The sequence below is a fragment of the Neomonachus schauinslandi genome, chromosome 7 (genome assembly GCF_002201575.2).
Source record: "Neomonachus schauinslandi chromosome 7, ASM220157v2, whole genome shotgun sequence".
In the NCBI taxonomy this organism is placed as follows: domain Eukaryota; kingdom Metazoa; phylum Chordata; class Mammalia; order Carnivora; family Phocidae; genus Neomonachus; species Neomonachus schauinslandi.
The window spans coordinates 56233541-56258710 of NC_058409.1; the positions used below are offsets into that span (position 1 = coordinate 56233541).

At 34.9% G+C, this 25170-nt stretch overlaps 1 protein-coding gene across 1 annotated transcript in view; it reads right to left on the minus strand.

The window, feature by feature from the left end:
- Positions 1 to 25170, minus strand: part of AP3B1 (adaptor related protein complex 3 subunit beta 1) — a 260264-nt gene that overhangs the window by 108255 nt on the left and 126839 nt on the right. The window contains exons 14-15 of the mRNA XM_044916930.1: positions 23831 to 23940; positions 8469 to 8645 (exon numbers count right to left, since the gene is read on the minus strand). Coding sequence (XP_044772865.1) covers positions 8469 to 8645; positions 23831 to 23940 — 287 coding nt within the window. The remainder of the gene's footprint in view (positions 1 to 8468; positions 8646 to 23830; positions 23941 to 25170) is intronic.

Genomic DNA, 25170 nt, shown 5'->3' on the forward strand with positions numbered 1-25170 from the left:
CAGCAAAAATGTTGTGTACAAGAGTGTATGCTGTCATGCTTAAGTATTTTTTTCAGTATTAGCTTCATGACAAGAATTCTGTAGTTCAATTAAACTATATATATCAAATATCAGTATATTTGGCCATTACAGTTTTATTTCGGTAGACAGAACAGAGATGGTTTGCGTGCACAACTAATTCTCAAAATGCTTCTCTTTCATAGTTTTCTTAATTTAATAAGAAATTGATTTTACCATGACAACATTTTTAGCAAAACCAAGTAATTTTATCTTCCATGTTGACCTTTTAAATTTACAAGAGCATTTACAGCACTTCTGAAAGAATAAACTTCCAAAAGCTTTGATTCCATTTATAGCACTGATAGAAAAAACATATAAAAGCTTTGAGTGAAAAAAGTCAACCTATTATTGGAATTAACTGATTTTTTATTTGAAAACTAGCATTGTTTAGGTCCTTTTTCTGCTAATGGAGCCAATGTATTAACAGTTACTGCTTCATTTTTCATATGTGCAAAAGAGAACTTGGAATATAAAATGAAGAAAATTAATTTTTTAAAAATTATCTAAATGAGATCTTGTATCACAGAGAGACATGTAAACATCTTCTGTACCTGTATATATTTAATTGTGATCTTGAGACACAATCTTCTTAAAATAACTCTTAGGCTTTTTAAATAGATGCTGATGCTTTTTTTAGAAGATACATTTTATCTTTTGGTGGTTGTGTGGTCAGTGATATCACTGCAGCTCTCATAGTGGATGGTAAATACTGATAAACATTTTGTGCATATTAAGTACCAAGAAAGAAATTCAGTACTTCATTAAGTATACACTTCGATTTTTAAGAACTGATTGCTGCTGGGTTTATAAGAAGATAAAGGAAGAACTACCAAATAATAATATAAATAGGCTTTAGATTTACACTGCACAATAAATAACGAAAGAACTGACCACTCCCTAATGATCTATGGCAGGACTGTCTCCTGCACGTATTTCATCTACAACCAACCCCAAACTTCCCATGTCTTCCTTTGACTCCATCCACTGACAGCTTGGGAGCTTCATGCTTTGCACAGGCCATAGCACAACCTGCTGGTACAAGTTGCCAGCAGATGAAACACTTCAACACTTATCTCACCACCACTGAGAAAAGGAAGGATTTAGTTTTTTCCTACTAGCCCTGTCAGGGCACACTTCATTTTACCAGCACACATTCTGAATGCTGCTCTAAAAGAGAAATTACTTATGTTACATCTCAAAAAGGTTGGAAAAAGTCTTTCTGATTTAAATGTCTTACATATTAAAATGAAATCTCTGTTTGTTGCACTTTTGTTTCCATGTCATTAGACAAAACCACAGCAGAGGTTAAAAGTACAATATGGAGGTCTACAAACTCTGTCCTACTTTAACACAACTATTAATGACAAAAATGAAAAATTTGGGGCAAATCCCAAACTGGATAGGACAGAGACAACAGACATATATTAAGTCTGTCCTGGGCAACAGTGACAAAGAAAGTAAACAATGGTCAAGTAAATAATCACGGGCATTTTAATATAACCAAAGACTCAATCTAAAACCAGATGGTACATTAAATAGTACTTTTAAATAGGTTTTACTCATAAAATTATAAAAGACAAAGAGAATACAATGTACCTAAATAACAGAAACAATATCTTATAGAACTGTTTGTTAAATTTTGATTTCAGATTATTTTTTTCTGCTTAAATTTAAAGGATTATGACTGGTATCAACTAACAGCTAATGCTACCCAGACACTACACCAATTAACATTCCTTTTGGACTGACTCTAAGTCACTGGGACATAGGAAAATGAACTTCGGGGAATGCTACATAAAAATTTTAAAATTCATTATTTAAAGAAACTTCTCAAAATATGGGCATATTTCTACCTAAACACTCTGACAACTAATAAACTGGTACATATTTGCTCAAACCAGAGCTTTCTTCAAATATTTATTAAGTCAGCACAAAATAATAAAAGGTATCTTAAAATATAGTCCTAAAATCGGCTGAGATATACTCTTTATTTTTTTAATTTAATTTAATTTTACTATGTTATGTTAGTCACCATACATCATTAGTTTTTGATGTAGGGATCCACGATTCATTGTTTCCGTATAACACTGAGTGCTCCATGCAGTACTTGCCCTCCTTAATACCCATCACCAGGCCAACCCATCCCCCCACCCCCTCCCCTCTAAAACCCTCAGTTTGTTTCTCAGAGTCCATAGTCTCTCATGGTTTGTTTCTCCCTCCGATTTCCCCCCCTTCGTTTTTCCTTTCCTTCTCCTATTGTCCTCCATGCTATTCCTTTACATGGATGAGGTAGATACGGTTCCACAAATAAGTGAAATCATAGGATAATTGACTTTCTCTGCTTATTTCACTTAGCATAATCTCCTCCAGTCCCATCCATGTTGATGTAAAAGCTAGGTATTCATCCCTTCTGATGGCTGAGTAATATTCCATTGTATATATGGACCACATCTTCTTTATCCACTGTGATATACTCTTTAATTTAAGGAAAATAAAAAAGTACACAGAATTTAGCATTTAGCACAGCAAAGATTAATATTGATTCCACACAGTTGTTACTTTGAAAAAGAAGGATATTGGCAAATGGTTTGGTAAATGAAAGAAAGCTACACAGAATTCTTAACCTACACCAGAGGGAAATATCTAAGCAGTACCAGTGATCCATGTAATCAATTTCATCATTTTATGGCTAACCAGGATTCTTTATGTGACTTGGGTAAAATTTCCTGAATTTAACAGTATCCATATTTTTGTCCACTTGAAAAGTTTTCTGTAAGTTCTTTCTTTATATGCTATATTTGCTTGAGGTTTTTTTTTTTTTTTTTTTTTTAAAGATTTTTATTTATTTATTTGAGAGAGAGAGAATGAGAGAGAGCAAGCACATGAGAGGGGGGAGGGTCAGAGGGAGAAGCAGACTCCCTGCCGAGCAGGGAGCCCGATGCGGGACTCGATCCCAGGACTCCAGGATCATGACCTGAGCCGAAGGCAGTCGCTTAACCAACTGAGCCACCCAGGCGCCCTTGCTTGAGTTTTTTAATGCCAAGAAAATATATCAAAAGGGTAAAAAAAAAAAAAAAAAAAGAAAGGGTAGCAATTATCACTACATAGAGCTTGAGCCCCTTTTGCTGTCATGTTAAGTCATGCTGGGGGCAGAGACATATTTCTCAAAGACTTGAATCACAGGGCAAGAGAGAATTTGTGGGTTGTTTTTTTGTTTTGTTCTGTTTTTAAGATTTTATTTATTTAGAGTGTGAGTTGGGGGGAGAGACAGATGGAGAGAGAGAGAGAATCTCAAGCAGACTTCATGCTGAGCGCAGAGCCCGAAGCGGGGATCAATCCCAGGACCCTGAGATTGTGACTTGAGCCAAAACCAAGAGTCAGATGCTCAACTGAATGAGCCACTCAGACACCCCGAGAGAGAATTTGTTTATAACTTAAGGATCCCCAAAATATAATTGTGATTTATAAAATTTCTTACTAAGAACCAAAAAGTCCAAAAAGCAATACAAAGAAAATACAAGTATTAAGGATACTCAATGAATCACTCTCTTTTCTAGTAGCAGAAAAGTAGAAACCTGTCTCACAGAAAATGAGATAGTTACTTAAAATAAATGAAATTATATTTATACATGTCAATATTTTAAAAACATGGTATTAAGTGAAAAAAGTAGGTTACAAGAGTATGCAAGCAAAATATCAAAACCCACAAACCAGTGACATACTTTACAGATATATACTCATGTAATAAACACGTAAAACCACCCATGACCGAAGCACACCACCAATATGACAGTAGCTACCAATGGGGAGGAAAATAAGGTATGAACAGGAACTTGAGGTTTTACTTTTATTATTACACTCCCTTAAAAAAAAAACAATTACGGCAAAAACACTGACTTAATCTTAGTGGTAGTTATATATCTATTCATACTATTTTGCACTTTTCTATAGGTTCGCATTATTTCATAATTAAAAAGAAAAACATGAGCTAAGCAAAACACTAACATATATTACTCATCACTACATTTAAAAGATTACAGGAAGTTTAAAAACAAATGCACCCATTATTAATTTACAGCCACTATTAACCAGTTTAATCAACTCCTAGTTTTCTGTCTCAGACCTCAGTAAACTATTTCAAGGAAGTCATGCTCAACCTTTACACTGTCTTAAGAGCTGTAGAGCTTCAGCAACTTCAACTGATTTCAAAGTCCTTCAGCTTCTCCCCTGTATAACAGTGAAATTACTCTCTTTGTATGAGTATTCTAACAGCATTTTCTACTCTTGATAATCATATCTAACCATGTTTTTCTTCATAAAAGGAGGGATTTTCAGCACCCTTTTCTCAGTAGGGTAAACCAAAATGGAGTGTTCTTCCTAATGAGAATAAATTCTCACTAATGGGACTAATTCCCTTACTATAAACAATGATATTCTCTAAGAATAATCCAGCAGCTGGTTAGCAGTGTAAGCTAGGGGTACAAAAAGAGCATAATAACTAACACGGAATAGGCATTATTATGATCCAGGAAATCCTAACACTTTACATGGATTGTCTCCTTTGATCTTTATAATAATTTTGTGAGGTAGATACGGTACTTGTGCTCTAGCAATTATTCTGAAAATGTGCATTTGTTCCAATTCAGTTGCATAATATGAATTTTGTGTTTGCTTGGGCATAACTTTGTCTGCAAGAAATACTAGATGAAGGCAGAAAATGGCTACCAGCTGAACTGGGCTTTGTAGGAATTACAAAACATACCAACCTCAAACATCTACCTCAGATCACTACATGTGTTATCAGTGGTACAACTTTCCATCCAATTTCAGATTAATCCTTCTTCCACTACATAACTAACAAATACAGCCTTTTCAACACCCATTTCCACGTCAGGTCTTTTCCAAGAGAAAGAGCTATATTCACTGTATTATTTATATATTTCTTAACCATTTAACATGTGTAAAACTGTGCTCCTGTTTTTATTAGGTTCTTTTTAATTTATCATCAATGAAGTTTTTGAGTGTTGTCCCTCTAGTATTGTGCAATTTTGTAAAGCATGATGATTTTTAAGAACATTTATACTGCATTATAAAGAACTATTTATTATAATTCCCAACTTACAGATAAGAAAAATAAGTCTTAGATAGGTTATATAATTTGTCCAAAATCATGTACCTAGTAAATGGTAAAACAGGATTTGCAGCCAGACAGTCTAATACGAGAGCCTGTAGTACTCTCAATCACTACCTTCCCTCCAGTAACTGACATCAAATAGTTTTAAGACAGTCATCACACACAGTTAAACTGCTTTCCAAATACAAATTTCCATCTGAAATAACCAAGTTAGAAAATTAAAGCTCATTGAAATGGTCCACCTAAAGAGTATTAATCATGTTTTTTTAAAAAAACTGTATGAAGCCGCTTTATATATGCATATCCAAAAAGAAAAATATTAAAATGTTGAAGAATATATAATACAAATGATAAACAAGATGTTGTTTTTTTTTTAGGTACTATATTTTTCAGTTCTAGAATACTTCCATTTGATTCTTTTTTACAATTTCTATTTCTCCACCGACAATTCTTATCTTTTTGTCCATTGTGAGTATATTTTCCTTTATATTGCTGGCTCCAGTTATAAAAAGCTGCTTCAAAGTGTTTATTCGCAAATTCCAACATCTGGATCGCCTCAGAGTTGGTTTCTGTTGTTTCTTTCAATTTTCTTGAAAACTGGTATTTTCCTGGTGTTTTGTTTTTGTGTGTGTGTGTGTGTGTGTGATAAAACACGTAACATTTGCCATCTTAACCATTTTTAGGTATGCAGTTCAAGCACAGTGTTGTACAGCCAATACCATCATCCATCTCCAAAAATTTTTATATATTCATAAATTGAAACTCCATATCCTTTAAACAATAACTTCCCATTATGGTTCTTCTTATATAGAATAATTTTGGATTGTATTTTGGACATTATGAATGTTATATTTTAGAGGCCTTGGACATCATCACACTCTTTGAGTATTGATTTTTTTTTTTTTAAGATTGATTGATTTATTTGAGAGAGAGCGCACATAAGAGAGCAAGTGGGGGCGGGGGAGAGAATCTCAAGCAGACTCTCTGCTGAGTGCAGAGCCCTATGTGGGGCTCAATCAAAGGACTCTGGTATTATGACCTGAGCCAAAATGGAGAGTCTGATGTTTAACTGACAGAGCCACCCAGGTGCCCTGAGAGTACTGATTTTTATTTATTTATTTTAGCACACAATTAACATGGTTGAGTTCAAAGTGCAAACTTTGTCTCTTTGGTGCAGCTCAAATTTCAGTTCAGATCTTTATTCCAAGCTGTGCTGCTCTGAATCCACCTTGACCATGTGTGGTTCAGGGTCGGCCAGAGACCTGAGCAGAGTTATTCACAGATCTTGAGGCTCCACGATATGGCTCATTCCCTTATGGAATTCTTCCCTAATTTTCTGGTATCTATCATTTTCCTGAACTGTGTTCTCTACTTCTTCAGGCCAGAAGGACCTTAGGTTTCCTTTTGGAGTTTTAGGCCCTGTGCAGAGTGCCAATTGTAGCCTGTCCTCTGGATAAAAGCCATAAAAGTGGGGAAATTTACTCTGTGCCACTCCCTTCTTCCAAGTGTTAATTCCCCTCCAGACTCTTCCTGCTTTTCTTTACTCTTCTGAGACTTTGGACAGTTATTATTTATTTTTTCCAGAGTTTATAGCTGTTCTCTATGGGAGGGTCAGTTCAGCGGGAACCAACTCTATATACTGAAAGCAGACTGTTGACTTATTTTTAAATTAGTTTTCATATCAGGTAAAAATATTTTGAGGTATTAAAGAAGTTCATTACTCAATTATTCCTCAAGAAAACAAATGAGCACAATGTGCTAAATCTTATAAAAATTAATTTAGATCTCAGGTCCCAATAACTAAATAATTCATTAACAATTCTGGAATGCTCACTGAGGTATCTAAACCATAGGGAAATCAGATCTACAAATAAGTATCAGGACTTCACGGCAAACCAGCCCTGAGCACTGTGGCTTGGTCTCCTTAATCCAGTTTTAAAGATAGCTGAAGTAAATAAGCACAGAAAACATTTTTTACATTTAGGTCAAGTAAATCATTTATGTCTCTGTCTCATATCCAGATATGAGCCATACAACTTAAAAACGCTGTCAAGTTGATGGTGATAAAAATTACTCTTTAATGCTTATTTTACCAATTCTTTCAAAACCCCTTTTCTTGAGAAAGGAGAAACTGGAGAACAGAGCACAACCCTATAGACACTGCCACTCACCTATTTTTATATTTAAGCATTTAAAAAACAATGAGTTATATAAAAATGCATATGAAAACTTGGTATATTTTCTAAACATCATTATGCTTTTACCAGTTGGTGGTGAAGTCAATTTGTGGTTATCTAGAAGTATCATTCTAAAATATACAATAGAACACTTCAGAAGCTGAGCTCCAAAACTTCATTTAATAATACAACTCAAGAAAAAAATGTCTGAGTGCAAGCTATGTTGTCTTCATATTCAAAAGATATGGAATACATTCCACAATTTCTGAATGAAAAGTACTATTTTCCATTATTGTTTCTTTATAGCTACAAAGAGGGCCAAAAACAGAACTTTCATTTAGTTGTGTAAGACTAACTACTTTTGGTCTGAATTAACATTCTAATTTTGTATTAATTTTATAATAACCTAGAAGCTAAATACATTTAGAGTACCCAATTCTAGGTGTTATAATGACTTTCACAATACTACATGGATTTAGAGTGTCAGGCTAACATGCTGTTTTTATCAGTAAACAAGAAACTCACAACAAACATAGCTGTTTCATGACTCTCACTGCTCTCCTTTTTTCCTATTCTAGGGGCGCCGGGTGGCTCAGTCGGTTAAGCTCTGCCTTCTGCTCAGGTCGTGATCCCAGGGTCCTGGGATCGAGCCCCATCTCAGACTCCCTGCTCAGCGGGAAGCCTCCCTCTCCCTCTCCCTCTGCCCCCCACCCCCCCACGCTTGCTCGCTCGCTGCTTGCTCTCTCAAATAAATAAATAAAATCTCTTTAAAAAAAAAGTCTTATCCTTCACAAAACTTTCATCTCTCACCTCGTCCTACTTCAGACTTTCAATAACTTTCTCCTCTGAAGTTCCACTGTATCTTAATACTTATATTACAGCGGTTACCGCATACTCTTTCATTGTTATGTTTTTCTCCCCTCCTAGACCAGAATGTCATTTCTCTGCACCACTACCTTCTAATATAGAACCTTAAGGAAACAGACACCTAGTGATTGTTGAGTGGACAGACTAATGCATGAATAGACTTTAGCTGCTTCATCAGAGTAAAGAGGAAAGCAGGTGTCACATAGGTAGACTAAGGTTTAGATTCTTACCTGTTTGGAGTTGGTTAAATACAATTTTGCTCCCAGATTTAAAATCTGCAGTTTTACCAGATCATCTTCACTAGTGAAACTTTTAGCCATCTTCCTCAAAACATCAGGGGCTATTTTAGGAACTCGTTCACAGTTTTCTCCAATTAGCCAAAGAATACTTGCTCTAGCCACAGGAACCTAATATTAGAAGCAGATTATATAGTTACAAATAAGATAATCACACTCTCTCCTTGATGATAACATAGAAAAGGCTCTAAATGTAATAAAGGTTTTATATCCATTCATGTAACATGTATATCCAGGAAGTGTACTTTTAGTTATGGATTTTCTTTAGTTATCAAAAAATAAACACCCAGGAACTATCATTAAAACTGATTTCAGAGATAATGCGCCTTAGAAAAGATTCATAGAGAAAAAACCATTTGTCTAGAATCTTGATTCTGTCATAAATGTGCAAGTACATTCACATTTGTTTATGCATTACTGGTGCTGCTTTTGCCCTACAATAGCAGAGGTAGTTACAGTCGACCCTTGAACAATACAGGTTTGAACTGCAGTGGGTCTTTATTTTGGATTTTTTTCAATAAATACAGTATAATACTGTAAACGTATTTTCTCTTCCTTATGATTTTCATAATAACATTTTCTATTCTCTAGCTTATTGTAAGAACTCAGTATGTAATACATTCAACATTCAACATACAAAGTATGTGTTAATCAACTGTTTATGTTATTGGTAAGGCTTCTGGTCAACAGTAGGCTATCAGCAGTTAAGTTTTTGGGGAGTCAAAGTTAAACCTGGATTTCTGACTGTAGGAGGGAGGGGGTTGGCACCCCTAACCCCTGCACTGTTCAGGTGCCAACTATTGTTGCATCAAAGACCATAAAGCTGAAAATATTCACTATCTAGCAATTTCAGAAAAGGTTTGCTGACTTCTGCTCTAGGGCTCTGGTTAATAAACCTCAATGCCCATAGAAATCATCTAGAATTCTTACTAAACCTACAGGGTTTTGGTATCAGGTCCAAGACAGTAGCTCTGTCGTGGGGCCCAGGAATTTACATTTTATGAAGCATCACAGATGATTTCTAAGATGGGAGGTCTGCAAACCATGTTTTGAGAATTCCCTGGATAATAGAAAAAAAAGGAATAGATTCATTAAAGACTATGATTCCAAATTAAAACTCTTACTGTCCTCTACATATTCGCATCTACAGTACTGGGGATATATAAAACTGACAAGATCATCAAAGTCTACTTACAAAATCATGAATCCTGGTCTATTATTTGGTCATCAACAAAAGAAATAGGGATAAGATAAATCCGTCCAATACTCTATTTTGGCATTATATTTTTTTAATAAAGTACATTTCAATATAATTTGTTTTTTTAAAAAATTGCTTTGCTACAAATTGGAAACCTTCCATCAGCACCATTAAGACCAACATTTTAGAGTATGCAAATTAGTTTTATTACTATTTATTTGTATCCTCTCTTACTCCAAAAGAGATTTGAAGGGGTATGTAAATTAGTTTTTGTGAACATTTTCACCTACTATAGAAAATCTCCTTTTTATAATAAATGAAAAAGCCAAAGACTATCACTAGGAGGTAGCATCACAAGAAGAGATAATAGTCTTTTTATGAAATCCTTTCCAATTCCTCAGATAAAGTCCTAATATTTTCACTACTGTTTCACAGCTGTACAGGCAGGGCATAACTATTAAAGAAGAAAGTGAGAATAAGGACCTCTGCACAGCTAAAATTTTATCACAATATCCACCACCTCAAATTCTTTCACAACACCCATTTTATGAAATAGTATAAAATTATTAAGACACTCCTAAGTTGGGTGTTTCACCAGAAGCAAAATGAGGTCATCTGAAAGCTTTAAAATCAAAGTATATATTTTCAAATATTATGACAATAGCATTATCTTTAAATTAATATTAGAGTAAGTTTAGTAAAAGAAATCACTGTATTCATGTAATAAGTTTACTAAGTATAAATAATTGTATAATAATGTTATTATAAGTGTATACATGAAGTATGATAAAACTGATATCCTTACTGTACACTGATTGTGGAAAGAAAGAGGTTATTTCTAATGTTCCAAAGGTTACACTGCATTAAAACCTTACTCCCAATCTATTATTTTAAATTGGGCTAAAGAATAGTAATTGAGTGGTACATTAAATTTTCTAGTATGAAGCAATTCAAGTTGCCTGCCTTCATGAAAGGTACCTCTAAATAAGAATATATGCACAACTTCAGATTTTGGTTATGCTAGATTTACTTTTCTTAAATATTTTATTATATACTACTGGTATAAAATTTAGAATTCTAGGACATATTCCAACGTATGATCCTACTTTAAGTAATTTTCTTCTGGTAACAGAGTTATAATTCTTTTTTTGCAATTAAGAAGACAATCTCAAAAAGTTTTAAGAGATTGTTTATTGTTTATATTCCTACTCATTAATATACTAAGATTAAAATAACAATATTTAAACACTCTAAACATTCATAATGCATACATTTAAAATACAACTCTTTGAGAAAAAAATGAAAATCAATAAATTCTAATGCTCACAATGAAAATCTCAAGATGGTGGTGGTGGAGAATAGGGTGATATTCAGAGATTCTAGAACTGAGGTAATAAAATTTCCAAGTAAACATATAAAAAACTTCAGAAAACTTCTCCACAAGAAATAATATCAATATAAAATGTATTTATACCAAATTCTTGATGATGGCAATTTATTAAAAAGCTTAGGAAACCAACAAACCCAGTGTTTTTGTGTTTGGCTGCAACCAGAATCAAGATTTTCAGATTCCAGCCCTACCTTTCTTTCCCAATTAAGTTACAAGACTCCCATTTGTACACTACTGATACTATGATTCATAGTTTCACTCTTTCAAAGATTTAAAGCAAATGAAAAAAGAGCAAATCAGAAAATTAGTCACTTTTTGTTCTCCATGGTCTTTTCAATCACAGAATAAAGAGGACCACTGAACTAAAACCAAACTAATAATGCACATATACAAATAACATACATATGTATAAGACATACTTTTATTATGAACCTCTGCTTTTCAATATTTTCAAAGACAAGCTGAATTGTAAATGACTTTGATTCTTTATTCTAAATGCCCTGATCAAGTGGTTTTAAGTGCACTTTTTAAACCTTCTACAAGAAGGCAGTTTCCATTGTCTTTTAACCCATTAACTTGCCTGCAAAAACATATGATTCCTAGCTGACCACAGCAGTTACAGAAAGACACCTAGGAAGATTTTATAGATCACTCTGTAAGCAGTTCAATGTAAAAGCTATTGTGTTTCAACACTAGCCACTGCACAATGCAACAGTGTAAAATAAATCCTGCAACAACATCAATTTTATTTATTTAAATTTGTCAAAGGCAAAATCAGTCAACATCTAAACCAACTGCATACAACTAGCTAATCAGATCCAATATTCTGTATCTGGACTCAATATGCATTAACACTTTAGCATGAATTAAGTTGGGGCCACAGGGCAAGGGTAGTTACCTTATGAAAAGGCAGGCATTCAATGGGGCACCAGGGCAAGGAGTACATAAAATACTATTTTAATATTACTCAGTAGTCTTCACAAAATAACATCCTTTAATTATTCTCTTATGATAATAAATCCTTACCTGTCCCATAAAACATTATATGAAACTCTGGTAGAGCAATCTTCATGTAGCATGCATTTTATTCTGGAAAAACTTTGCTTTAAAAGAGGTCTTTACTACACATGAAGTATAGTCCAAAGGATAAAATATTCACAATCAAAACATATAAGTTGACTGTACTACCAACACAGATATATCTTATTCAATTTGAATTTAAAAAGTAGAATTAATTTAAATTTTAGTTCTCATATTTACAACTATGCCACTTCATAAATAACAAATGGAATCAAAATCTTGAATACAAAAAATTCTAAGTTCCTTTTTTAAAAAAATTACATAGCCAACCTCTACTGAGTTCTTACGATATGCCTGGCACTGTTTTAAGACTTTACCTGTTTTCTCAGTCTATTATATAACACAAAGTCCTGAGAAAGTAGGCTCTACCATTATTCCCATTTGATATATGAGGAAACTGGGGCACAAAGGGGTTAAGAAACTTGCCCGACATCTTACAGCTTGTCGGTGGTGGAACCAAGACTGGAAGTCCAAGTTGGAATCCAGAGTTCACCATGGCCACTAGACAGAGACAAAATGAGTGTGCTATACTAGGAAAAATACCAGCCAGCAAGGCAAGAAGACTGGTTCTGGTCCTAGATTGACCATGTATATCATGGAGACAAATAACTTTACATCAGTAGGCCTCATTTACTCATTAATCAAATGAAGGATTACTCCTTTGGCCCAGTTCTTCTGCCATAGTGTACAATGGCTCCTTTATGGCCTTCTGCAGATTTTCCAAGAGCCAGCCTTTTCAGAAGAGGTCTAGGCCTTTCTCTTGACAATTCCTGCATGCATGCATGTGGGGCATTTCCCCACCTCCTTAGATCTCTTGTTCTATGGATAAGATGGCCAGAGTGGAAAGAGATCTGGCTATCATTTTTGTTACCCCTCCTGGAGGGTAGATGAGCCCAGGATTCTACCCTGATAAAGCAGCTTAAGCACAAGAGAAAACATGCTGAAGTGTCCTCTTGTCCTCTGACACTGTCCAGATTGGCTCTTTCTTTTTTTTTTTTTTTTTTTTTTTAAAGATTTTATTTATTTATTTGACAGAGAGAGACACGGCGAGAGAGGGAACACAGGCAGGGGGAGTGGGAGAGGGAGAAGCAGGCTTCCCGCCGAGCAGGGAGCCCGATGCGGGGCTCAATCCCAGGACCCTGGGATCACGACCTGAGCCGAAGGCAGGCGCTTAACAACTGAGCCACCCAGGTGCCCCTAGATTGGCTCTTTCTAAACAGCACTGGTTTAAGATACTACCCTTGGATATAGGGTGAAATATACAGAGATTCAGGAAAAAAAGGTCTCATTTAAGGCTCAAGGGCTTAGCTTCCCATTTTAGAATCAATCACTTACCCACATTTAAGAGTCCTCAAGTGCTTGGTCAGAATAAAAAGGCCTGTTTCCTTTTCCACATGTCTATTACTCTTAAGTAAATAGCTCTCTTGAATATTTGGAGGAAACGGATTCTAGGGATTCAGTCACTCCCCTTTCTGTCAGTTATATCCCTCATCACCTTCTTCTGGAGTAACTTGTACCTCCAATTCCTAATCGTTTTTAGGATTGTGCATCACAAACTATCTTGCATTGTTCTTCCTTGTCCCACTTCAAGCACTTCAACTTCCTCAGATACATTAAGTAAACAGTAACTCATCACCTTTTAATTCTCCAAAATTTCAAATTTTTGCTACATACCTACATATAGTTTTCTTGTAATTATCTGAATCTCCCTTTGAATCAAGTGCCCAATTTGTTCACTTTTGCTTTCTCTCTTTACCTTACCAAAATCAGGAGGGATGGGGCACCTATGCCTGGTGACTCAGTCGGTTAAAGGTCCCACTCTTGATTTTGGCTCAGGTCATGGTCTCAAGGTTGTGGGATCCAGCCTCGTGGTGGCCCCACACTCAGCAGTCAGTCTGCTTCTCTCTCTCATCCTCTCCCTCTGCCCTCTCCCCCGACTTGCACACTCAGGCACTCTCTAATAAATAAATCTTAAAAAAAAAAATAACGGTTTTTCTACTTTATTGGCTTTCCAAAGGAGATTAAAGATGCATTTATCAATTTCAACAATCTTTTTTTGGTATTCTATTTTACACAATTAACTTTGATCCCTTTTAGACTTTATGCTTTGTTTCACTACGTTCTTTTTCAAATTTCTTCTCAAATCCTTTTATTTCTGGTCTCTACGTTAAAAATTGGTAGCAGTAACCACTTTAGCCACATCCCACACATTTTAGAATAAAGCATTTTCCTATATTTTATATAAAGCTTGTATTTTTTTCTTTTAAACCTTCTTTCACCTAAAAGTATATTTCTTACTTCAAAACTGATCTGGCACCCTTTCAAATTATTTAATTCTAATTTTATTGCTTATGGTTAAAAAACATAAAATCTTTAAGTTTTCTTTATGTCCAAGTACATTCCTGATTTTTTGTAAATGTTCTATGAATACACCCATAAAAGTGGGTATTATCTGTTCAAGAAATATAAAATTTTACCTATAGTACAGAATCAAGTATTTATTCTATTATTTAATTACTCTTTGTATTTATGTCTATATCTTAAAATCTGCTGGGTATATCTAAAATGAGAGAAGCATATTAAAGTCACCCACCAATTTCTCCTTGCATTTTTTTTTTTTAAAGATTTTATTTATCCATTTATTTGACAGACAGAGAGAACAAGCAGGGGGAGCAGAAGAGGGAGAGGCAGGCTCCCCACTGAGCAGGGAGCCCTATGCAGGGCTCGATCCCAGGACACTGGGATCATGACCTGAGCCGAAGGCAGACGCTTAACAGACTGAGCCACCCAGGTGCCCTCTCCTTGCATTTCTAATAGATTTTTCCTTTATATATTTGTTTGCCATATTTTTGTGTGCATATAGGTTTATACCTCTCAGTTTCTTTGTAAATTGGTCTTTTTTCATTTTATAATGTTCTTTTTCATCTTACTGCCTTTTTTAAAAAAAGATTTTATTTATTTATTTTGAGAGAGAGAGAGAGCAGGGGGAGGGGCAAGCAGACTCCCTGATGAGCAGAGAGCCCGATGCAGGGTTTGATCCCAGGACTCCAGGATCATGACCTGGGCCAAAGGCAGACACCTGACTGAGTCACCTAGGTGGCCTTCTTACTGCTTTTAATTAATTTTAAATCTCACTTTCTTATTTATCTTCACTTAATATCTGTTTTCCTATCTTTTTTCAATCTTTATCACTTTGATTAGTGTTATAATTATAAATGGCTAGCTTTTGTTTCTCACTCCAATTTGAAAGTTAGTCTTTTAATGAGAGAATTAAGTCCATGCATATTTAGGGTAGGATATACTTGGATTTTTGCCCTTCCATCTTAATTATTTTAAAAAATTTATTATTTATCTTACATTTGTTTCCCTTTTTCCCCTCTGATTTTGAAATTCCTATCATACTTCCATATTGTACTAACAATTATCTTCTGACAAAAACAAAACAAAAAACAGGCTTTGCTATATAGATCTATAAGAAAGTATTTTCTCAGCTAATATTCCAACAACTGTTGTAAATAAAGTCAATACAATAAAAAAATGTCCTCTAGCCCCAGAAAAGGATACAGTCAAATACAAAAAAATCTTTCTTCCAAGACAGTCTCATGTCTGTTGATATACAGTCTCATTCACAGAGGTTCTGTAAGCAACTACATTCATCTGAAATTATTTCTTGTAGTTGCCTCTCTTTCTAACAAGACCAGAAGTTTACCTAGCACAAGTTCTAACTAAATTCTGCACAAGATGTTTAGGAATATAGACTTCCATATTCCTTTTTCCTTCTCAAAATCAGACATACATTTCTCTACCATTCCTTATGAACAAGGTATAACTATTTCCCCCACCAAAATACACTGTTTTCATCCCCAACATAATCTATTTTCACCTTACTACTTTTTAACTCAAGACAAAAATATTAAGATAATTTCACTTCCCTCCAGTTTCTTCCTTCCATGAGACCTTCAGAACACTTTCTGCCCCAATCTCATCCTACCCCTGGTTTTCTAAGATTGTCCATATTTTTAGTTCCTATTAGATTTTCCCTTGTTTTGTGCATTCTTCATCAAGAGTTCTCAATTAGCATTTTTGTTAGACATTCTTAGTCTATTCTTATAAATTTAATTTTATGTGTGTATATATGTGGGGGTGTGTGTATATATATACACACGTATGTATATACATTTATACACATGTATGTATCTTTTTTTTTAAAGATTTTTTTTTTATTAATTTATTTGAAAGAGAGAATGAGATAGAGAGAGAGAGAGAGAGAGAGCATGAGACGGGGGAGGGTCAGAGGGAGAAGCAGACTCCCCGCTGAGCAGGGAGCCCTATGCGGGACTCGATCCCGGGATTCCAGGATCATGACCTGAGCCAAAGGCAGCCGCTTAACCAACTGAGCCACCCAGGCGCCCCACACATGTATGTATCTTTATTCTTTGTCTTCTCCTATCTAGAGTTTCCTGCTTTTGTTCATTAGTTGTTAGTTAGAAAAGTGGTTCTTACTAGAGGGATGTATCACCTCCCTAAAAGGTATTTAAATATGTGTAGGAATATCTGTGGTTCTTACAATGACTGAAATATCTGAAATTTGATGCTTGTTACACAGAGATGCTGGATGTTCATCTCAAGGCCCTAAGGAAAAAGTTCTCTCATCTCCCATCAACAGATCACTGACAAATAATGTTAAACATCTGTTTCACATTTGGGCAAACATGGACCATATCAATCTAGTGCCCAATTTGTCAAAAGGAAACAATAATAAAATCACGGCCAGGTCAGTGAGTAGGCAAGGAATTGAATACAAATACAGACACTAGAAATGAAAAGAGATAAAAGCATGATACATTGGTTAAGAAAGCAGACTTACTAGCTATGTGACATTGGGCAAGTTACTTAACCTCTCTGTGCTTCAGTTTTCTCATATGTAAAATGGGAATACTAAAAGAACTTACCTTGCAAAGTTGTTATTAAAATTAATGATTTATATTTTTAAGGTGATTAGAGTAGTACCTGGCATATAAGCATTATAGAAGTTGTGTTAAATAAAGTAAAATATAAAAGGGGCCACAATAAAGCATACTAAATTTAAGCCTTATCAGGTTTGTCTTCCTCAAACACATTAACTATAACCATGATCATAATAGCTTACACTAAGCACTGTTCTACTAAGCACACTGATTTCCTGATTTCTCAAAATAGATCTGTGAAGTTATTAGTACTACTGTTCCCATTTTACAGATGAGAAAACTGGAGCACAGAGAAGTCAAGTCACTTGCATAAGTTCAAAGCCAGTAAAAGGTAGAGACAAAATATGAACCCAAGTGATCTGGTTTCCAATCTTACTTTTCTTTTTACTGAATAAATCTGACATGTAACACTGTGTAAGTTTAGGGTACACAGTCTGTTATTTTGATATTTATATAGTATAATGGTTGCTGATGTACTAATATTACATTATGTAATTATAGTACATTATTGTCTATATTCATTACACTGTGCATTAAATCTCTATGACTTGTTTACTACTCATTACAAGTTTGTACCCTTAAACACCATCTCTCTTACCCACCCTCCATCTACTGGAAACCATCATTTTACTCTGTTTTTTTATAGGTTTAACTCTTTTAGATTCCACATGTAAGTAGTATCGTACAGTATTTGTTTTCCTGACTTATCTCACTTAGCATAATATGCTCAAAGTCTATCCATGTTGTTGCAAATGGCAAGGTACCCTCCGTTCTCATGGCTAAACAATATTTTATTGCGTGTATGTATGACACTTTTTTTATCCATTCATCCACTGATGAGCCTTTGGTTTGTTTCCTTATCTTGGCTATTGTGAATAATGCTGTGATAAACACGAGAGTGCAAATATCTCACTGACATTCTATTTTCATTTCCTTTGAGTATATACCCAGAATTGGGGGACTGTATAGTAAATATAATTTTAATTTTTTCCATATTGTTATTGTGGTTGGACTGATGGAAATTCCCACCAACAATATATAAGGGGTTCATTTTCACCACATCTTCATCAGCACCTGTCATCTCTTGTCTTTCTGATGATAGCCATTCTAACAGGTGTGAAGTGATACCTCATTGTGGTTTTGATTTGCATTTCTCTGATGATTAGTGATGCTGAGCATCTTTTCAATGTCTGTTGGTCATTTTGAGGTCCTTTTAGCAAAAATGTCTATTGAGTTCTTCTGTCCATTTTTTAAACATACCAGGTTTTTTGTTATTGAATTGACTGTGTTCCTTTTTTGGATATTAATCCCTTAACCAATATATGATTTGCAAAATTTTCTCTCATTCTGTAGGTCTTTTCATTTTGTTAGTTGTTCCTTTTTTCCCCCCCACCAAGGCACCCCCTTTTTTTTTTTTTAAAGATTTTATTTATTTATTTTAGAGACAGAGCACAAGAGGGGGGAGCAGGAGCGGGAGAAGCAGACTCCCTGCTGAGCAGGGAGCCCGATGCGGGACTCGATCCTGGGACTCCAGGATCATGACCTGAGCCAAAGGCAGTTGCTTAACCAACTGAGCCACCCAGGCGCCCCTAGGCACCCCTTGTTAATTGCTTCTTTTGCTGTGCAGAAGATCTGGAGTTTGATGTAGTTCCATCTGCTAATTTTTTCTTTCGTTGTTTGTGGTTTTGATGTCATGCCCAAAAAGTTATTGCCAAGACCAGTATCAATGAACGGGAAATACCCTATGTTTTCTTTTACGAGTTTTATGGTATCAGGTCTTATATTTACGTCTTTGACCCATTCTGAGTTAATTTTTGTGAGTGGAGTGAGACAGTTTTCCAACTTCATTGTTCTGCATGTGTTTCTCCAGTTTTCCCAGCACCACTGTTGAAGAGACTATCCTTTCCCCATTAGGTATTCTTGACTCCCCTGCTGAGTATTAGTTGACTATATATGCCAGGGTTTAATTCCAGGCTCTCTATTCGGTTCCATTGGTCTTTATGTCTATTTTTGTGCCAATACCATATTGCCTTTATTACTATGGCTTTGCAGTACAGTTCAAATCAGGGTGTGTGATACCTCTGGATTTGTTATTTTTTTGTCAGGTTTTTTTGGCTACTCGGTCTCTTTTGTGGTTCCACACAAATTTTAGGATTGTTTCTTCTGTTTCTGTAAAGAATGCCTTTTGTATTTTGATGGGGATTACATTAAATCTGTAGATGGCTTTAAGTAGTATGGCCATTTTAACAATATTAATCCTTCTCATTCATGAATGTGGGTTGTCTTTACATTATACAGATCTTTCACTTTCTTGTTGAAATTTATTCCTACCCATTTTATTGTTTTGATGCTATCGTGAAGGGGATGGTTTTCTTTCTTTCTCAGATGCTTCATTTCCTGTAAAGGAATGTAACTGATGTCTCTATGTTAATTTTGTATCACGCCTCATAACTGAAATCACTGATTAATTCCAACAGTGTTTTGACTAACTCTTGGGATTTTCTACATATAGAATCGTATCAGCCTATATCATATCCTTGCATTGCTCCTGATCTCAGGGGAAACGTTTTCTATTTTTTCCCACTGAGTATAATGTTAGCTGTAGGTATGTCATAAATGTTCCTTATTATGTTGAGGTATGTTCCTTCTACAACCAATTTGTTAAGGTTTTTATCATGAAAAGATGTTGTATTTTGTCAAATGCTTTTTCCTGACTCTATTCAGATAATCATGTGATTTTTGTCTTTCATCTTATTAAAGTGATGTACTGATTTTACTGATTTGTGTAGAGTGAACCATCTTTGCATCCTAAGGAAAAATCCCATTTGGTCATGGTGTATAATCCTTTTAAATTGTTCTTCAATTCAGTTTGCTAATATTTTGCTGAAATTTTTTCCATCTATATTCATCAGGGATATTGGTCTACAGTTTTTTTTTTTCTTATGGTATCCTATTTGCTTTTGGTACCAAAGTAATGCTGGTCTTGTAGAATGGGTTTGGAAGTATTCCCTCCTGCTCATTATTTTGGAAGAGTTTGAGGAGGGCTGGTGTTAATTCTTTAAATGTTTGGTAGAATTCTACTCTTGGTAGGCTGTGTGTTTCTAGAAATGGCATCCATTTCTTCTAGATTATGTAATTTGTTGGCATATAATTGTTTATAGTAGTCTCTTATAATTCTATATATTTCTGTAGTATCAATTGTAATGTCTCCTCTTTCATTTCTAATTTTATTTATTTATTCTTTCTTTCCCTTAGTCTAGCTAGAGGTTTGTCAGTTTTGCTTATCTTTTCAAAGAACCAGCTCTTAGTTTTATTGATCTTTTCTATTATTTTTCTGGTCTCTATTTCATTTATTTCTGCTGTGATCCTTCTTATTTTCCTCCTCCTGCTGGGTTCGGGTTTTAATTAAATCTAATTCTTTGAGATGTAAGGTTAGGTCATTTTTTGAGATCTTTCTAAATTTCTTAATATGTGTGTTTATTGCTATAAATTTTCCTCTCAAAACTGCTTTTGTTGCATACCATAATATTTGATATGTTGTGTTTTCATTTTCACTTATTTCAAGATAATTCTTTTCTTTTAATTTCCTCTTTAACAACCCTATTTGTACACCTTTTCACATTCCTCTTATTGTTGATTTCCAACTTCATACCACTGTGGTCAGGAAAGACAGTTGGTATGAGTTTAAGCTTCCTAAGTCTGCTAATACCAAATTTACTCTCTTAATACCTACACCTCTCATACACAGTCTCTGAGAGGTCCTGGCTTTGATAATTAGAATCAATAATAAGAGTAGATATAAAGACAAAGGAACTCTAGTGATTGATTTGGTGGGAGCTCAGATGCTAACAGACTCCTGTGAGTCTTATTCTAAGCTTTAAGATACACATATAACTGCCCTGCAAACTTTACTAACACCCCAAGGGAAAGAAAATTTTGCCACCAGAGATATTAAATATTGGTCCTGATGCAGCTCCAAACCTTGCCTTAAACCACACAAATATAATCCCTCTGAACAGACGCAGAGTGTACGTAGTTACCCCATCTTCAAAGAAGAAATAATATATTTCCCCCCTAAACTATAACCCTATTAGTTATAGAACATTAGTTTTAAACTTTAACCAACAATGAAAAAAAAAAAAACTTTAATCAACATTGAAGGGACATAGTGAAGGGCAAACACAATGGAAAAGAGTTTGAGGAAAAACCAGAAAGAAGCCATGGAGAATGTTTCAAAAGGGAAGAAGGAGTATGTGAAGTCAAATGCTAACAAAAGATCATGAAAGACATCAACAGCAAATTACCCACTGTGTTTAATAAGAAGACAGTCAATCACCCTGGAAAAGTCAGTGTTAGTGGAGTGGTAAGGAGTCAAAATCAGACTGACACAGACTGAGGAGTCTGAAAACAGGAAATATAATTAGAAAAAGGGAATGAAATAGGACCTAAATAATAATGACAGGAGACATAGTACCACTATGTGCCAGGAAATATTCTTAAGAGCACTATATATATTAACTAATGTAATATGTACAAAATATCAGGGTTTTTTTGTTTTTGCTTTTTTTTTTTTTTACTATCACCATTTTAAGATGGGAAAAGTATGGAGATTTTAATGTAAAAGCACAAAGCGGGTAAGTGGTGGGACAAAGATTAATATTTTTTAATTTAATTTTTTAAACACAATTTCAGATTTATAGAAAAGCTGGAAGAATAAAAAGAACTTCTGAATACTCTTCACCCAGATTCCTCATATGTCATCACTTTACTACATTTGCTTTAGTTTTCTATATATACACAAATACTGTTCTCTAAATTGAGGAAAGTTGTAGACTTATCCTTAAACATCAAAATACTTCATTGCAAACTTTGTAATAAAAGGAATGCTCTTGTATTGCTACAGTAAAATGATTTTAAAATTAGGAATTTAAATACTGAACCAATACTATTACCTAATCTACAGATTTTAGTGAGATTTTACCAATTATCCCTACCAAATCCTACCAAATCCTTTATAGCAAAAGAAAATATAAAAATATGTGGTGCATAGAGTTGTCCTATCCTTTTAAACTCTCTTAATGGGAAAAAGTTCCTGAGTTTTTCTTTACATTTCATGATACTGGCATTTTTAAAGAGTACAAACCAGTTATTTTGTAGTATACTCTCATTTGGGTTTGTCTCTTGTTTCTTGATTATATTCAAGTCATTCACTTTTGGCAAAAATTCAACAGACCTGATGCTAACTTCTATTCACTATATTATATCAGAAGGTGTTTAATCCCATTGCTGGCAATGTAAACTATGTTCATTTGGTTCAGGTAACATCTGCAAGGTTTCTCCTATTGTAAAAGTCAAAAGTCATTAATTTATGCTTTGTAATTAAGTATCTTATGAGGATATACTTTGAAACTGTACAAATATCCTATGACTACTCAAACTTTCACCCCCTACTTTTTACCATTTGTTAATGATTCTTACTTCAATCTATTATTATTGTGATGGCTTGCAAGTGGTGATATTCTAATTCCATCATTCCTTCCACATTTACTAGTTTTGCATTGTAAGAAAGAGCTTCCCTTTCTCATTCATTCATTCATCCATTCATTCATTCATTCCAGTGTGGCCTCAACAGATTCTTACTCTATTCAATAGGCCATAATCCTTTTACTATAATTTATTTTGTTTTCCAAAGTGGCCAGCGGTTGCCCCTTCAAGCTGGTTTTTGTGTCTTTTTGACACGTCTCTATCATTCTGTGAGCATTTCCTTGCTATTTTTGCCCAACAAGATGTTCCAAGATCATCTTGTTCTTTCCTTGCCCTAGTTCTAAAATCAGCCATTTCTCTAAGCAGCCCTGGTTCCTTCAAGGGGTGAATGAAATTTAAAAACCAAGGTCTACCAAAAAAGGAATGCAGTACTACATTCTAGAACATGCACAAACCTTGAAAACATGCTAAGTTAAAGAAGCCAGACACAAAAGGCCATTTGATGTATGATTCCATTTATATGAAATGTCCAAAATAAGCAAATCCACAGAGACAAAGGAGATTAGTAGCTGACAAGGGCTGGAGTAAAGGGAGGATCAGTTTGAGCCATGGGATTCTTTTATTGGAATGATGAAAACGTACTGGAATTACACAGTAGTGATGGTTGCACAACCTTATGAATATACAAAAAACTGCAAAATTATATGAGTACACTTTATGGTATAAAATTATATACCTCAATTAAAAACAAAACAAAACAAAATCTAGGCACTAGGTGTGTTCATTTGTATTGGGCATTATTGCATGCAGACCCTCTCAAAGAAATAGATGTTTGTATACTCAACATACACATTCACATGTATACACATAAATGTCTATAGACACACACACACACATGCATTTACATACACACACGCATCTAGAATTTATAAACCCATGAAGTTCACACTGATATCTCCATTTCCAATCTAACACTGCAGCATTTATTGCATCCTTCCCCTTTTTCAGATTTATAATCCCTTCCACAACAGTGTAAAATCTTAGAACCAGGATGTGAATCCAGACAGTTAAGCTCTCTTAGCCACTATATTTTAAGATGTCCATTTATTTCCACAACACTATAATTTATTGACTAAAATCCAGTTAAATTCAGAAAGATCTCTTAATTGGTACTTACAGTTATACTGTCCAAGAGTTTAGCCATATGTTTAATAATTTCACCATGTTGTACAGGTTGCATTTGCAGTAATTTCTTAATAACAACCACACTTTCAGCAACAACTATTTCTGAAAAAGAGAGATTATTCATATTAAATATGCATAATGCAATTCAAATGCAATATCCTTGGTAAAATATGAATTTAAGTTAGCAAAATATTCTATATGTCTCAAATAACTAGGTGAAAACTATAATCACGAGTATATTTCCAAACTTTGGGGGTGAACACTGTCTTAAGCAGAGGCGTATACTTTAATTTCTAACTTGTGTTGTTGCCCCCTAGCTTCTGATATCCCCTTCCAACATCTGCCTCTTTGAGTCAGAAAAGCAACGTGAGGTTAGATTTTAACTATAGCTTTCAAATATTTGATTCCTACCATATAGTGGTAATCAAATAGTTACCATATGGTTCTTTGGTTTCTATCAATTACATAGTGGTAATCAAACACCTACAACCTAAATAACTTTTTTTCCAATTCTAAAGAAAACAGCAAACTAAAACCAAAAATTTCCTTAAGTGATATGTTCAGAAAACAGTACTGAGGATCATTAGTCCTAAGAAAGGTGTTACTATAGAAATAGCACTGACTTCAGAGCCAGAAAGAGTGGGCTTATGTGCTGGATTGTCTCCATTTGTCCACTGAATCCACTCTCTACCTTTCCTGACTCATTCTGTGCCCTTAGAGGCTGACCTCTACAGATTGCATCAACCAAACTCTCTTGTTCCTGGCTTCCAGCTATGGTTAGCTGATAGGAAGCCCCAGCAGGAGATCAAGGGGCAGGAGGACAGACTACTTGCTACCCTAGATGGCTCTACTGCCAGGTCTCCCTGGCAGTGTGTGCATTCCTCTACTGATAGTTTCAGTTCTTCTGAATGGCTCTCGCCTGCTGAGTCTGGTAAATGCTCCCACTCCTCACACCCCTTCCTTTCAATTCTAGATATGATAAAGGGGCTTCCCATGGTCACTAGCCTATTAGCCCCAGGATGTTATATCATACCTTCTTGATTTCTCTTAATCCTGCCCACATCTTATAAATAGTTCCTTCATTAAATTATCTTCAATCATCCCTTTTAAGTGTGCCATCTGTTCTTGCCAGGGCCCTAACTAATATAATAACTGGTCCTGGGAGTGGCTCCAAGGAAGCAGATCCTGAAACTGGGATTCTGAGATTGAGTTATCACACTGAAGTAGCTAATCACTGGTCCAGAGTTACATTTTTGGTGGCACCATCAGAGAACTGTAATCCAATTAGCCAGAGCACCTAAACTTATGGAATGAATCTTATATAAACAATTA